The 14,588-nt window shown below is 43.0% G+C and overlaps 1 protein-coding gene across 1 annotated transcript in view; it reads left to right on the top strand.

The window, feature by feature from the left end:
• LOC124804678 (AP-2 complex subunit alpha) overlaps positions 1–14,588 on the top strand; it is a 329,898-nt gene that overhangs the window by 288,833 nt on the left and 26,477 nt on the right. The window contains exon 18 of the mRNA XM_047264924.1: positions 13,666–13,870. Within this exon, the coding sequence (XP_047120880.1) occupies positions 13,666–13,870 (205 nt within the window). The remainder of the gene's footprint in view (positions 1–13,665; positions 13,871–14,588) is intronic.

The raw sequence follows: 14,588 nt of genomic DNA, 5'->3' as shown, positions 1-14,588 counted from the left end.
GTTTACCCGATTATACCTCGCGTTGAGGCGGTGCCCGTGCATCTGATAAGAAAATAGTGATTTTGTTGGGCAAACATTATTGAGATGGCCTACAGTCTGGCAAATAGTGCAGAAAGGTGCGCGACAGCGCATTGCCGTGTTGCTAGGTCTCCCACAACACTGATAAATTACTTCTCTTGCTAATACTGGTAATAGCTCCAGTGGACATGGTGCGGCAGCGCAGAAGTGCAGTACTTCTTTGCATACTACTGCTAAATGAACAGCATCAAACAGATAGGTGGGGGAGGCCGTTTTAACTTCTCCACAAATTCAGGGGTCAATACTGTGAATAAACACATCAGTAGTACAAGTTTCTGCTTCCAAGCGCAAAATCCTATTCTCACTGACGTTTTCGCCAAGCTTGTAGGTACGACAAGGCAAGGCTGGTATGTGATCTGCATAAGTATCAAAATCCTTGTTAGGCTTCTGCCTACGAGTTGATAACTGATCACAATAATATCTGATACCTCTGGTGTCAGAATAACGCATAATTAATCCACGGACCAAAAGTTCAAAATCATGTGTATCACGGAATTCATCCACTGTGTCTATGAACATTCTTGCTTCCCCTGTCAACTTCAATCTAGCTACGTTGACCAATAGTTCATCCGGCCAGGCACAAGTATGACCCACATCATGAATATTCTGTACGGACATAACCACGTTTTCATGGGACTTTCCAGAAAAGGTGGAAATGAAAGAAGCTGCAGGAAAATTGCTTACAGTTGCCATGTTAGCTGAGGTCGCAGTTGTTGTATTAGTGACAAAATTAGTAGTAGCTGTCACGGGTTTTACAGTTGCTACAGGTGTGGACCTAGCCACAGGTACAGAAGTTCACACGTTGGCTTCCAGCATCTGTTTCAAGACCCAGTTTTGATCAATTAACTCTTGATTTTGTATGAACAATTGGTTCATTCTAGCATTGATAGCCTCGAGTGGGTCTTGCGAGGCAGCTGCCTCTCCGGGAGTATCCCATTCCGTTGATAGAGTTCCTATCAACATGTTTACTAAATCAGGGGGCTCTAGTGACCATGATGTGAATGTTACAAAAAAAAAAGGGGGGCCACAAAATAACCTGGTTTAGTGACAAACGGCCCGTGATGTTAAACGTGGTGAAGTGGCGGATGGCAGGTTTGTCGGTGGCTACCATAGATGCAGGCTAACTGCTACTGGGCCCTCGGGTGGTGGCACACGTGTCGGCAGCTGACGACGGTGGCTCGCCCGGCACTCGGCTGCATGACCCTCGCGGGGCGGCAGATACCGTGACTACGTTCGTCTCGCGTCGCTGGTTTTCTCGAACTTGAACAGCTGCAGCACCGCAGCACGCACCCTGTGTGTTTCTACTGACACAGCCACGTCCCATGCGGTGCGAATTTGGTGGGCAGCTGGCGCATTCTATACGCGCGAAATGGTCAGCACTAAAACCGTAATGAAGTGAAAGCTCCTGCTCATTGTCCATAGAAAAGTGCTAATGATGTTATGGCCTGTGGCTACTGGCAAGATACCCTTGCCAGAAGAATTTAAATTAGCAACAAAGTCACTATGGGAACGAATCCTGATTCTGACACCAGTTTGTGCAGAAACACCTCTCTTAGGAGTGGCTAAGGCAGTGGGCAAATGTGTTGAAAGAAATTGTTCTGACACCATTTCCTGAGTTGTGACCATGTATTGGCAGAAAAACCAACAGATGTTAATTCAAATGGGCAACACGAGTCAGTGCTAGGGAAGTGAGGGTGAGCCCAAAATGTATGGTAGGCGAAACATAGTTCGCAGCAAACTTAGGCGAAGTTAAAGAAAAGTGGTGGCTGCCATTTGTATAAGTCCAAATGGCGTGGCAGCTACAGAAACAAAGTCCTCAGCACCGCAGCACCGGGAAGAGAAGATGATGATCACAGCCCCGGGCGCACGGCAGAGAGAGAGTGTTTTTGGCCGACGGGCAGCAGGGCAGCTCCAGCACGGCCACGCGATCTCCTCTGCCCCGATTGGCCAGGAGCCAAGAAAAAGGCGGGGGTGGCATGGAAAGTTCTGAAGCATGCCTGGTCAGCTTCGCCTAATCGGCGTTACCTCATCAGTACGTGAGAAAGGCATGTGATCGAGATTGCCCACCTCGGTGCTGACTTACTGTTGCCAGACCGTGGAACGAGAAAATTACTGGCAGCTGAAGCTACCGGCTAATGCTTGACCGTAACAAGAAAATGAAATAAACCTTTTGAAGTAAAATAAAGGTAGAATCCCCTACTATCAGGCTCAACATTACACTCCTCCCCCTTCTGTGGGAGCAGAAAACGTATGTGATTTCGCTCAGCATGTTTGTTATTTAAATGTTGACAATTTTAGTTTGCAAAGACGAAATAGACATTATTTGGTTGTTAAAGTTTCTGACGGAAGACTGCAGGGGCCTTAAACTACGGATGGGCATAGAGACTTTGAAGACCTCTTAGGGGTCACAAAGGGTCTTACACACTTCAACAATTTTATGTTTACACAAGAACAAGGAATAAATATTATAAAACATCAAAACAAGATTGTCAGTTAACAAGTGTGAATAAAACACATTGGAAGGTAATAGTTTGAATCAGGAGTACACGCCAAACATCTTTGTTTCTTAAATGAATTTAAAAGCATATACGTATCATCACTGAAGTTACACGCAAAGCTGAGTGGCGCAACGTGCTGTGTTGCATTGTCCTCAGCGGGCAGTGCACAAGCTGCCAGCTAGAAGGTGGTGTGGCAGTGGCCAGGCACATCCACTGGAACTCAGCGCAGTGGAGTATGAGGGAGGTTCACAGGTTTCGCACCCATTTAAAAGGGTATTAACACTCGGGGAGCACTTCACTATGCTGCACCAGTTTTCACATTAGTTAATAACACAGTTGAACTGTTAAAACTAAAGGAGGGCACATGTATTGATAGGCTCTTCCATCGAATCATCGGGGATATTCGCCATGAGGTTGGGGTTCTGGAACTATTGGAGGGGACAGTCGTAACCGTTTGCAAGATCACTTTTTATACAATATCCATATCAGTACAGTAATAAAAATAGCAGTGACCGGGGTTACTGTGACACTGGGTACAATAGTTGTATGTAGATTAGTGGCTGTCTGCCATTCACTTAAATCTCCTAACAGGAGAACGTAAGAAATTTGTCCTCTCTCGTGTTTCAAAAGGTCATCAATTGATGTTAAAAAGTGATCATTTGATATATTAGATAAAACAGATGATTCAGTTGACAAAGGAACCGCGAATGAACTTTCAGGTAGAAAAAACATAGGTAAATGGGTGCGGATACTGACTGAGTAAGCCATACTGGCGTGAAAGGTTACAAGTGGCGTCATAACCCGTATGTTTGTGACTGGAAATTATGTTCATAGCTACAAAGTGTTAATATTGTGGGTTGGTCTAATGCGTATAAGAGGTTTGTGTTAATGGTCCTAAACCAGGGTTCTGCTAGGCGAACGATGGTTTGTGAACAGGGTGACAATTGACCCTTTCCCAAGAAAAGGCTAATCTTACATCTTGTAGGATGGTTTCGAAGGGCGATTTCATGGCACATGAAATTATGAACATGTATGCATTCATTCAACTGATTTTTGGACGTAGTGTATTTTTGGCTATTCGAACTAATGACTAGAATGTCTGCTGTATTCTGGTCACATGCTGCTGGTCAGAATGAGTTTTGTGAAGTGAAAAGAAGGTAGCTTTGAGGTTTTTTCCTCCATTTATATTCAGAAAGGTTTAGAGGGCATTGCAGATACTCTGAAATCTATCGAACAATTGCATAACAGAACACTGTTGGTTCAAACTGTTAATTTCCAACAAGCCACCAACCTCTAGAAAACTATGTGCCGTGGGGGAATATGCCACAGAATCAGAGCTCCACAACACCCTGAACTATAGCAAAGATGTTGTGACCTGTCAATCTTGTCAACATTCCCTGGGAGGAATTGAAGGAAGAGTGGGATCAGGGAGGTATTGTTGATGTGCAAAATGACAATGGTGGATGGGGATCTCACAAAAGCTGACTCCTTCATACTTACCTCTAATAGGACGAAACTCTAAGAGCATATCAAGGCAGATTTCCTTCGTCTACGTGTATGATGATATGTCCTCAACAACTGTGCTGTTTTAAATGCCAGTGCTTTGGGCACACCACCTTAAGGTGTAAAGGTGAAGCCACTTGTGGCAATTGGGCAAAGCCACCCACAACAATGTTGGCTGCTCCTCTCATCTAAAATGTGCAAATTCCTCTGGGGGATCACTCTGTTTGGAGTTGGGATTTTAGCATCTTCCTTGAAGAACAGAAGATGCAGGAAATTGACATCAAAATGCATCCCATATGGAGAGACCAAGATGATTTGTAAGGCCATACAGTCTCCCTTATACACATCATTTGCTTCAGCCCATAGAAAGCCTATTTAAACAGCCATTGCTTCTACACAAATGTAGATTGCTAGTGTCACCACTAATACCTGTTTCTGTCAGTGCCCACGTCGTGCTGCAGTTATTTCAGAGCCCATAGCCCTTCTGTGAATGTCGGATGAAGTGACAGTTTCCACCACTGTGTACCTACCAGAACCTCCATTGCTGCTGTGGTAGCTCCTCCAAAGCCCTTCAGTCTAAAAAAGTAAATGGGAAGCTTCCACCACAGACAAAATACAGTAAATCATCAGACATTGTCAGTGTCATTTTCCTTGATGACTCTGCTCCTCCTGCTTCAGAGCATGGACTGCAAAGTCAGCCTGGGGCAACCATCTTGCCCTATAGCTGAAACTCTACCCAACCCATTGTGAGCTTCCCATCCCAGTGGAAACCCCTGTGATAGATGACTCCCATACTGCAGTGGAACATGACTGGATTCAGATATCATGTGGAGAAACTGAAATTCTTGGCACCTGCACAGGCCCCCTTGCTTGCATTTACAGTAAACACATTTCAAAGCTGCTGATGCCCCTGTACTAATGGGCAATGTCCTCCAACAAGAGTTGATAGTGGGAACAGAGCCAAGAGAGGCATTGCTGTGTTTGTCGGTAACACACACTCCCGTGCTCTCTCCTCGGTTACTGTCCTACAAACAGTAGTCGTTGCAGTTCATGTGACTCAGATCATCACTATCTGCTCAATGTATTTACCTCTGAAGCGTGCAATAGATCCTGAGGCTCTCTTAGGCCTTATTGAACAACTCCCCCATCTGTTTCTCCCACTGTGTAATTTCAGTGTCCATAACGTATTGTGGGGCTCAAACTATTCTTACGCCAGGTGTTGTGTTGTGTTGTGGAAAACCTCATGACATCTCAAGAACTGTGCATCCTCAACAGGACAATCCTCCTGATTACTTTGCAGCTACTGGATCATCCTCAGCCATTGACATCTTTCTGCTCTCCAGTCTTGCAGACTCAGCACAGTGGGAAGAAACTGATGACCTTCATTCCAGTGAATACATCCCACTGCGGATCCACCTACTGAACAGAGGCCACCAAAATGGATGATCAGTGAGGCTAAGTGGGCTCTGTTCATCCAGCTGGCTGTGCTTAAACTCCACAACAGCGTTTAGGAATGGGTGGAACACACAACAAGAGTGCTGTATCGTGCCACTGACCTAGCCACCCCAAAGTCCTAAGGTCATCTTAAGAGGTGATCTGTAAGTTGGCGGACAGATAAGTGCCATTCAGAAATCTGGAACAGGCATGTGGCTCTTCAACAGTTTAAATGCCTGCCAGCAGCGGACAATCTCGGAGCCTTTAGAGTAGCGAGGGCCGAGGCTCTACATGTCACTAAGGAGAGCATGAGATGATTGTGGCAAGTGTTCCTGTACTCTTGTTCTAGTAATGTATGGGAAGCCATCCAAAGGATTTCTGGTACACACAGAAGGTCACCAATAGCAGCAGTGCTGAAACAGGGATGTCTCAAAACACCCATCGCTCAGACACCGGCCAAGCAGTTTTCAAAGGCTAATGCCAGTGCTAGCCAGGATCCGGCATTTTGTCGTCTCCACAAGACTGTCGAGAGGGGCAAGCTGAACTTTAGACCCAACAGTTCTAAGTCCTGCAACTCACCTTTCTCCATGTGAGAACTGGAATCGGGACTGTGTGAGACTTGTGACACTGCACACAGTCGTGACCAAATGCGGTATTACATGCTTCAACATTTTCCACCTGTGTCAAAGGAAATCCTCCTCGAATATTTTAATCTTAGTAGCAGGCAGGCAACTTCCCCAGCTCATAGAGCTTTGACACCTCTCCTTAAACCAGGAAAAGCCCACACGTCTCACAGTAGTTATAGGAGTAGAGTCTTAATGAGTTGTGGGGGAAAGACCCTGGAGCAAATGGTTAACCATCGTCTGGTGTGGGTGTTAGAGAGCAGGCACCTCCTTAGCCACTCTGTGTGGATTCCAGAAATTTTAGTCCACTGTTGACAAGCTGACCCTGCTAGAGGGGACCATCCAGCAGGCTTTCCTACATCATCATCATCATCATCATCATCATCACTGTATTGGCAGATTCTTAGATACCAGTAAGGTGTACAGTACTACTTGAAGGCACTGTATTCTCGCATCTCGCACAACTTCAGTGGGGCTTTCGTGGCCACCTCCCCATCTTCCTATTGTCTTCACTGTCTCAGTGGTTTTCTAGAACCCAAGTTGGTGACATGCCATCAGATCATTTGGAGTTGGAGAATGGTTTTCCTCAGGGCAGCATTTAAAGTGTTAACCTTTTCACCGTAGCCACAAACAGTATCACACACATATGGTAAGGAGTCTTGTACAGTGCTCCTTATTTGTGGATGGTTTTGCTGTTCTCAAAGTGTGTGCATGTGCGTGTGCGTGCATGTGTGTGTTGTCGTCATTTTAATAGTGTGTCGTATATTTAATTTACCTGACTTCTGTATGGGTTTAGAGGCTCGGTGAGATGTATGGGCCTCGTTCTTGACTCCAAATTGTTGTGGTTGCCACACCTGAGAGACCTGAAAGCAAGAACCCTCACAGCACTGAACTTCATAAAGTGCGTTAGCCACATATGTCGAAGAGTGGACAGGACAGGTCTGTTCCATTTTTATAGGGCTTTCGTGCATTCCCAGCTGGACTATGGGTTCACAGTGTATAGGTTGGCAAGGCCACCTTGTTTGAAGATCATTGACACTGTCCACCGTGAGGGGATTCAGTTGGCCACAGGTGCACGTAGGAGCAGTCTCTGTGCTGAGGCTGTGGAACAGCCACTCACCATCTGGCAGCAGCTCCTCACGGTGCCTCAGGCACACAAGTTCCTCGCAGCTCCTGCTTCATCTCTATACCGTATTGTTGCTCATCCACCTCTGGAATGCCTTTTCTCCAACCATCCACAAGCCACAATACCATTTAGGATCCATGTGTAGTATGTGCTGGAGTCACTCAGTGCGGAGCAAGTACGACAGCAAATCTAAGGTTTTAACCATCTGCCACTCTGATTACTGCAGTGACTCAGAGTAATTTTAGATTTGGTGCAGTAAAGGAGAGATTGCCTTCCTACTTCTGTTTTTAATGTGATATTTTCTGGCTTTATATATAAGCACATGCCGTTTAGCTGTCTGTACATGGGTCTAAACAGGACTCCTCCTTTGGTTGCACTGCTGTATCCGCGTGTTGTGTCCTCGAGGTCTGACTGCTCAAGAACTTACTGTCTTTGATGCAAAATTATATGCAATCTTGCAGGCACTGGAGCATATGAGATGTACTTCCAGTGTTAAATTTCTCTTGTGTTTAGATTGTCAGAGTGCCCTTTACTCTCCACAATGTATGTACCCAGCAGATAAAGTAATCCAGAATGTCCAGGGTGTACTCCTCCAACTAAAACAATCTAGCAACCAAGATGGTGTGTTGTGATGCCCAGTTACTTCAGTATGCCATCCCCCTGCATGCTATCACATTGCTGTTGTAGTGCAGAGTCGTGCGTCAATGAGAAGACGAGTGGCTGGAAGTGACATGCAATAAGATTCGTCTAGTAAAGCCCACAACACAGCTGTGACGTGTGTCCTTTAGCCACATCGACGGGATGAGGTCCTCCTTCCCTTCCTTCTCTTTACATATGCCACAGCTTCTTTCTCTAGCAAGAGGACCCTTCATTTTGTTGTGCTTGTGGCATACTGATCACTGTGCATCATCTTTCATTGTGCTGTGTTTTATTTTCTGACCAGCAGGCCGTGACAGATTTGCCGCCGGATCTGCCCTCTATTTTAAGTTACGTTCAGATGAATATGGTTCAAATTTTAAAGTTTTGTGATTTGTCCAACATTTTTCCCAAGACTTTGGGGAAATGGTTAATCTGTTCATGGGGTGACTGGCTCATACCAGTTTTTTTTCCACTGAAATTTTCTTCTAAGTTTGTTTTAGCTCCTTTTTTATTTTACTTAGGTTGTAATTTCATGTGTAGTTATTCTTCCTCTTTGAAAGTTGTTTTAATGCATATGAGAGAGAGAGACTGTGTGGACATTTCATGTGCACGAGTGTGCAACAATTTTAGAGATTACCTCCACATTCGTTTGTTTTAATGAGTGTAAGGGTACTGATAACCTCACCGTTGAGTGCCCATAAGAACTAAAGAAAAACGCACACATGCACACACAGGTGTATTTGACAGTATTGTTCACTTTGTGAGAGTAATACTGCCCAACGTTTTGCACACTAAAGTTGCAACATCTTCTAAATTAAAACTCTTACTTATGTCTGCAACATGTTTTCACATGAGCCCACACAGGTTATACTTACTTTAAAAGGCAATGATATGGTGGAAGGCAGAGTACTCTGACCATTTCCTTCTGCAGTTTTGTCAGTGTTGCAAATGATGTGTGATACCTGCAGTTTCTCAATTTGCAGCAGTTCTGCCTCTTTCATTTTACAATTAAATGAATTTTCTGTTCTTCTCTACTCACTCCACTTCATCACTGTTCCTGCTGCTGCATGTAAAACATTAGCGTGGAAGGACAGAGGAATATGGTGCATTATGGAAGATTATAGTAGAGTTCTTTTCCATGTTTGGAAGCAAAGTGTGTACAAACTATTCTTTAAATTTTGTTGCCATTGTTTCTTCGATGTAAAAAAGTAACAAAGCATTTGGAAATGACCCACTGATTGTTTCAGCATGTAAAAGAATGAGCCAACTGCCTTCTAAGAGAGAGCTTTCATTGCTCCTTGTGCAGTGTCATCAGTCCACAAGATCAGTCTAGAATGACAAGCATTTACCCAAGTTTCATCCTATCAAACAATTTTGTTAGCTTTGAACTTAAGTACAGGGTGATACAGAAAAACAGGAACATTTCCACATGATGAAGGAAATAAATTGTATTCATAGTAGTAATTGAAACCTTACAACTTTACTATTTACGAAATATTGATGGCATTTATAATTTTTAAAAAATTACATCCTGTAGATGGTGTCCTCCTGTGTGAATACATTGGTGAAATCTGCTGTTGAGATTCCTCATTGACCACTGCAACATCTGAGCTGGGATACTGTGAATTGCATCCTGAATTCTCTGTTTTAACTCATCAAGGGTTTTTGGTTGTGTCACGGAGATTTTACTCTTCAGGTAGCCCCACAAGAAAAAATTACAAACAGATTAATCTGGCGATCTAAGGGGCCAGGGCATGTTACCGAATCGTGCGATCACACGTTGCCAAACAATTCTCGCATGTATGTCATTGATTGCCATGCTGTGTGTGATGTCGCTCTGTCCTGTTGAAGCTAGGCTTCTCGAATGTTTGGAAAGTTGTCCAATGCAGGAGTAATGAAAGTTCATAACGTCTCCACGTAGCGATCGGTATTGACAGTTACTGTGTTTCCCTGTTCATTTGTGAAAAATATGGTCGAATAATCCCACGTGATGAAGTACCACACCATACTTGCCCTTTACTAGCATGTAAAGGGCATTCATGAATGTTATTAGGATTTGTGTTTGCCCAGTAATGGTAGTTCTGTTTATTCACATAACCTATGAGATGAAAATGAGCATCATCTGACATCCACAACTTGTTTACAAATTCATTGTCATTGTTTTTTTGTTATCATTTGTTGACAGAATCCTAATCATAATGAGTAATCATTGTCCTTAAATTGTTGCACTATCTGTAGTTTTAAATCAGGATGAAGAATTCTGTAGACACCTTACCGGGGACATTCCAACCCCTGTTGCTTGCTTATGAATTGAACGCCGTGGGCTGTGTAAGACAGACTCTTGTACAACATCATAGTTGGGTGGAGAACGCACACTTCTTGGTTGCCCTGTTGGTTTCTTCTTGAGGGTAGATCCAGTCTCTTCAGAGTTATTAATCCAACATTTTATCGTGTGTTTCAACGGAATGGCATCATGATGTCCTAAATTATAAACGTCGAAACGCTGTCTGCACCACTATCAAACTGTCATTGTTCTTACAAAACATTTTTATGACTAACGCACGCTGTTGTCCATTCCACTGATCCAGGATTACTGAAGTGGCTGACTGTTTACTCTTTAACTGTCATGAACCCGCAGTGCTCCCACCTGCCCATGGCTGCCACTTCTCATTTCAAACATTCCCATTATTCTGTGTCACCCTGTACTTACGTCAAAAACGTACCCCTGCTCACATTCTTGTGGCTTCAGGAAGAGGCCACATCACATATGTTTTATATCAACAGTATGGCACTTTATACCACGCCAATAACGTGAACTGAATCGATGACTGACAGAAGCTTCACTGAGAAAGTGTAACACCACATCTGGTCTTGAATTGTAGGGATGGCAACATGGCACCATCACATGGCAAACTTCACAAATTCCAGATCTTGGATTGGCACTTTTGCACCCTCCACATGAAATGTTAGGGACATTCTTTAGCGGCCTAACAGTAGTGGAAGCCAACCTGAGGGTAAATCAGTTTGGGTTTGGAAGAAATGTGGGAACAGTTGAGGCAATGCTGATCTTAAGATTTATGTTAGAAAATAGATTGAAGAGAGATTGTGTGGATTTAGAGAAAGTTCTCAATTAAGTTTACTTGAATGAGTAAGAGGGGCAGATGCATGGAAGAAGCTAAATGTAACTATCTTGAAAAAGTGTGAAGGAACCTCTAGCTCCAAAGTTTTACAGACAAATACGACTTTTCGTTATTGTGGGAACAGTGCTGGAGAAGCTGCTATGTGGTAGCCTACAGGAGAAAAGATTTCTTCATGGAATGAATGCCAACAATTTGGATTCAGAAGTGGGAAGTCAACAGATGCCGTAATGAGCTGATAAGACTGAAGGAAAAAAAACTCTGCATAAATATGTTGTAGCTGTTATGGTGGCCAGCACTTTCCCGATCACCTGATATACCTGGACTACTCACAAGTGTTCTAAAACTGTTTTTAGGGTCTAGTGTCAAAACAGAGAAGCAATTCTATCATGGCATATCTTTGCAAAAGAAATTTCATAAGGTTGCCCTCAGGGATCTTACAGTGGCAGTCTACTGGGATCTGGCACACAGCTTGACATTGAGAAAGCTGAGTGATAACGAGGCCTTATTTGTTCCAATATAATTCCAATATGATAACGAAGTGGTAGTAAGGACTAGTGGCATATGCTGATGACCTGATGATCATTGTAAAGGGCAACTCGAGAAGCAACTTGCGATACAGATGCAATAACAAGGAGTTATATTATCTGTTGCACCTGTAAAGGCAAAATAAATGCTGTTAAATGTGACCATTTCAAGAGACCCAATCGTGAAATTAAGCAATAGGTCCGTGAATAGAAAATCTGTCACCAGATACCTAGGTATCTTTTTTGGGTGAGCAACAAAATTATAGTGCACATATTGAAGAAATGAGAGACAAAGGTGGGAATTCGGTGTACAGTATTATTAGTACAGCCAGTTAAGATTATAAACTGCCAGTGCAGATGGTAAGAACGTATCATAATGCCATCCTAATTGCGAACAAGGGGTACTGTGCAAGTGCTTGGGTGCACAGACTTCTGCTCACTACACCAGTGTGGGTAGTTAACAGAGTGCTATGCAGAATACTTCTTCGGTTAAATACTGTTGGTCTGTGTCAGTCGAGTCATTGCTGGTAAGATGTGGAATATGTCTACTCGATCTTCAGATATAAAAAAAGCAGTAGTGTATTGGCTGAAGAAAGAACAAAGCCGCAAGTGCTGGATTTAATAAGAATATGAATCGCAAGCAAATATCAAATTCACAACCAGATCCTCCACATGTCGCAGAAATGATAGGATGATGCCCAAATGATGAGGTGCACCTATAATTTTCTTCCATATGTAGAAACCTGAACCCCTCGGGAGGCTTGGCACTGCTTGAGAGGTCACGGTTGTTATACCACCTACCGACATTGAATTGTTCAAAGACAAACTTTCAGATGTGCCTGCAGTGAAGGAGGCATGCCGGGGTGTACTATAGGGAGGACATTAGCTATATGCTGATGTTTCAACTGATCGACAGCAACTGAATCAGCACAGAAGACTTGATGCAAGAAGATACTGTGTTGCGAGGCAGAATGGCAGATTCTGGACAATATTTCAAGAAAGGATTGGGTAGCGTGTTACCTCATCAGTCAATCCCTACTATGGGAGGTTGTGATAGAAGATGAAGAAATGAGGTTTCTGACAGATACAGCTGATGAGCAAACAGCTCATGCACAGCAATTTTGTCAACATCAGAATAGGAGAGCGGCCATGTTCCATTTCACTACCCATGGAACTGGAAGTATGGTGGCATGGGCTGGCATGTTGCTGGCTGACTGCCAGCAGCAGTGACGCTCCGTTGGAACAGAGTAGTTGTCCCCTGCAACCAGGAAGACGACAGTCCTTGGAAGAAGCAGATGCAGAGCCCACAATGCCCTCCACAGTGGCCAGTGACCAGCAGGGTGTTCCTACACATTGGGGAATAACAAAAAAGAGTACATTGTGGACTGTGGCACAAAAGAACTGCTGTTATTACTTACTGTTGAAATATGTTTGAATTATTATGGTGTTTTTTAGTGGTGGATAAGAGGGAAACAAGGTATAGTGGTGGAGATAGTGGAATTTGGAACTAGGTGCAGTTTTATCAACAGTAGGAATAGTTACGGTGTTGCGACATTTTATTGTGCGGGATGTAATATTGCAGATTGTATCATTAGTTGCCAGTGTAAAGCAAAAAAATTACTGCTGATATTAATAAATTGCATAATAATTAATACAGTATATGTTTAAATGTAACAGGCTACAGTGTAAATAGATAATATTCATCTCATTCACAAATGTTCTTTTTTGTTGCAACTAGTCAGTAAAATCCTGCATTCTCTATGAAATTGGTAGAATACTTATTAAGGAACATTGAAAACCTGGAGACCATTGTAACTGCTATCAACAGGTCATCAGACCACTATTAAAATCAGTTTTAATTCAGTTTTCATGATAGTTGGCATTCTTGATTAGACTCTAGTATGATTTTCCACAAAACCCTCAAATCTGCCTTAATGGTGAAGAATTAATATAAAAGTTGTTTAGAGTGTCAGTGGTATATGAAAGGCATCAATCTTGTGAGTGCCTGTAGCTTCAGAGTTGGAAAATTGTAGGGTATTTATTTTTGTGTAAATATTGACAAATCACATTTGACTTTCAATTTAACAACTTGTTTTGCAGTAACCAACAGAGGTCCCAAAAAATTTTTAAAGCCTCTGCACCAATGGATCTGACAGCTGTTCGGACAAAGTTGGCGGGTTTTGGAATGCAATTACTCGATGGAATAGACCCCAATCCTGATAACTTTGTGTGTGCGGGTATCGTCCATACGCGGACGCAGCAAGTTGGATGTTTGCTGAGGCTTGAGCCTAATAAACAGGCTCAGGTAAGTAACTCTGATTGTTATATGCTATGTCAATGGGTATGCCTTGTTTGCTATCAAATTAATAAAAAAATAAAATGCTGATAAAGTCTCTGAAGAGTTGTTCTGGTATTTACAGAATCAGTAAAGTGATGATTTTACTTTATTTGATAATGATCTACTTGTCTGATACTGATGCTACCCCCACTTCTGTCATTAGCTACAACATTGTTCTTACTGTCAATCATTGCCTTAAATATTAAGTGGTGTGAAGGTAGTTATTAACTTCTGTTAACTGCAGTGCTCTGGTCTTCTCCTTACAACTAATGCCTAATATCTATGTACATCACATGCTCATTCTTAGCTGGATTAGTAATTAATGATGGGTTGTTAGATTGAGAAAAAAGTGAAATTGAATGCTGCTTTGGGCAGATTATAAATCTTTAATAACAGTTACGCTAATTCCTGTCAAACTGGTATCAGATTTTTTATGAAGTAACTTTCCTTCTTGGCTGAATCAGTTATCTAATACTGCTGTCACTCTCACTGTGTTCTGTTAGCTTGTCCATATAAATTATTTAATTCCTCAAGATAGTACTCAACCTAACTTTGTCCCCCCAGGGGGTCCACAACTCTTTTGTGGACACGTGCGTAGCGAGCACGGGACCCCGAGCTAATGTGGCCTTCTTTCTTTTCCGGGCTGCATACCCCCCCTTTCCGTATCCTTCCCCATCCCCCATCT

Source organism: Schistocerca piceifrons, chromosome 7 (genome assembly GCF_021461385.2).
Source record: "Schistocerca piceifrons isolate TAMUIC-IGC-003096 chromosome 7, iqSchPice1.1, whole genome shotgun sequence".
In the NCBI taxonomy this organism is placed as follows: domain Eukaryota; kingdom Metazoa; phylum Arthropoda; class Insecta; order Orthoptera; family Acrididae; genus Schistocerca; species Schistocerca piceifrons.
The sequence above is the reverse complement of the archived record's forward strand: the minus strand, read 5'-3'. Positions and strand labels throughout refer to the sequence as shown.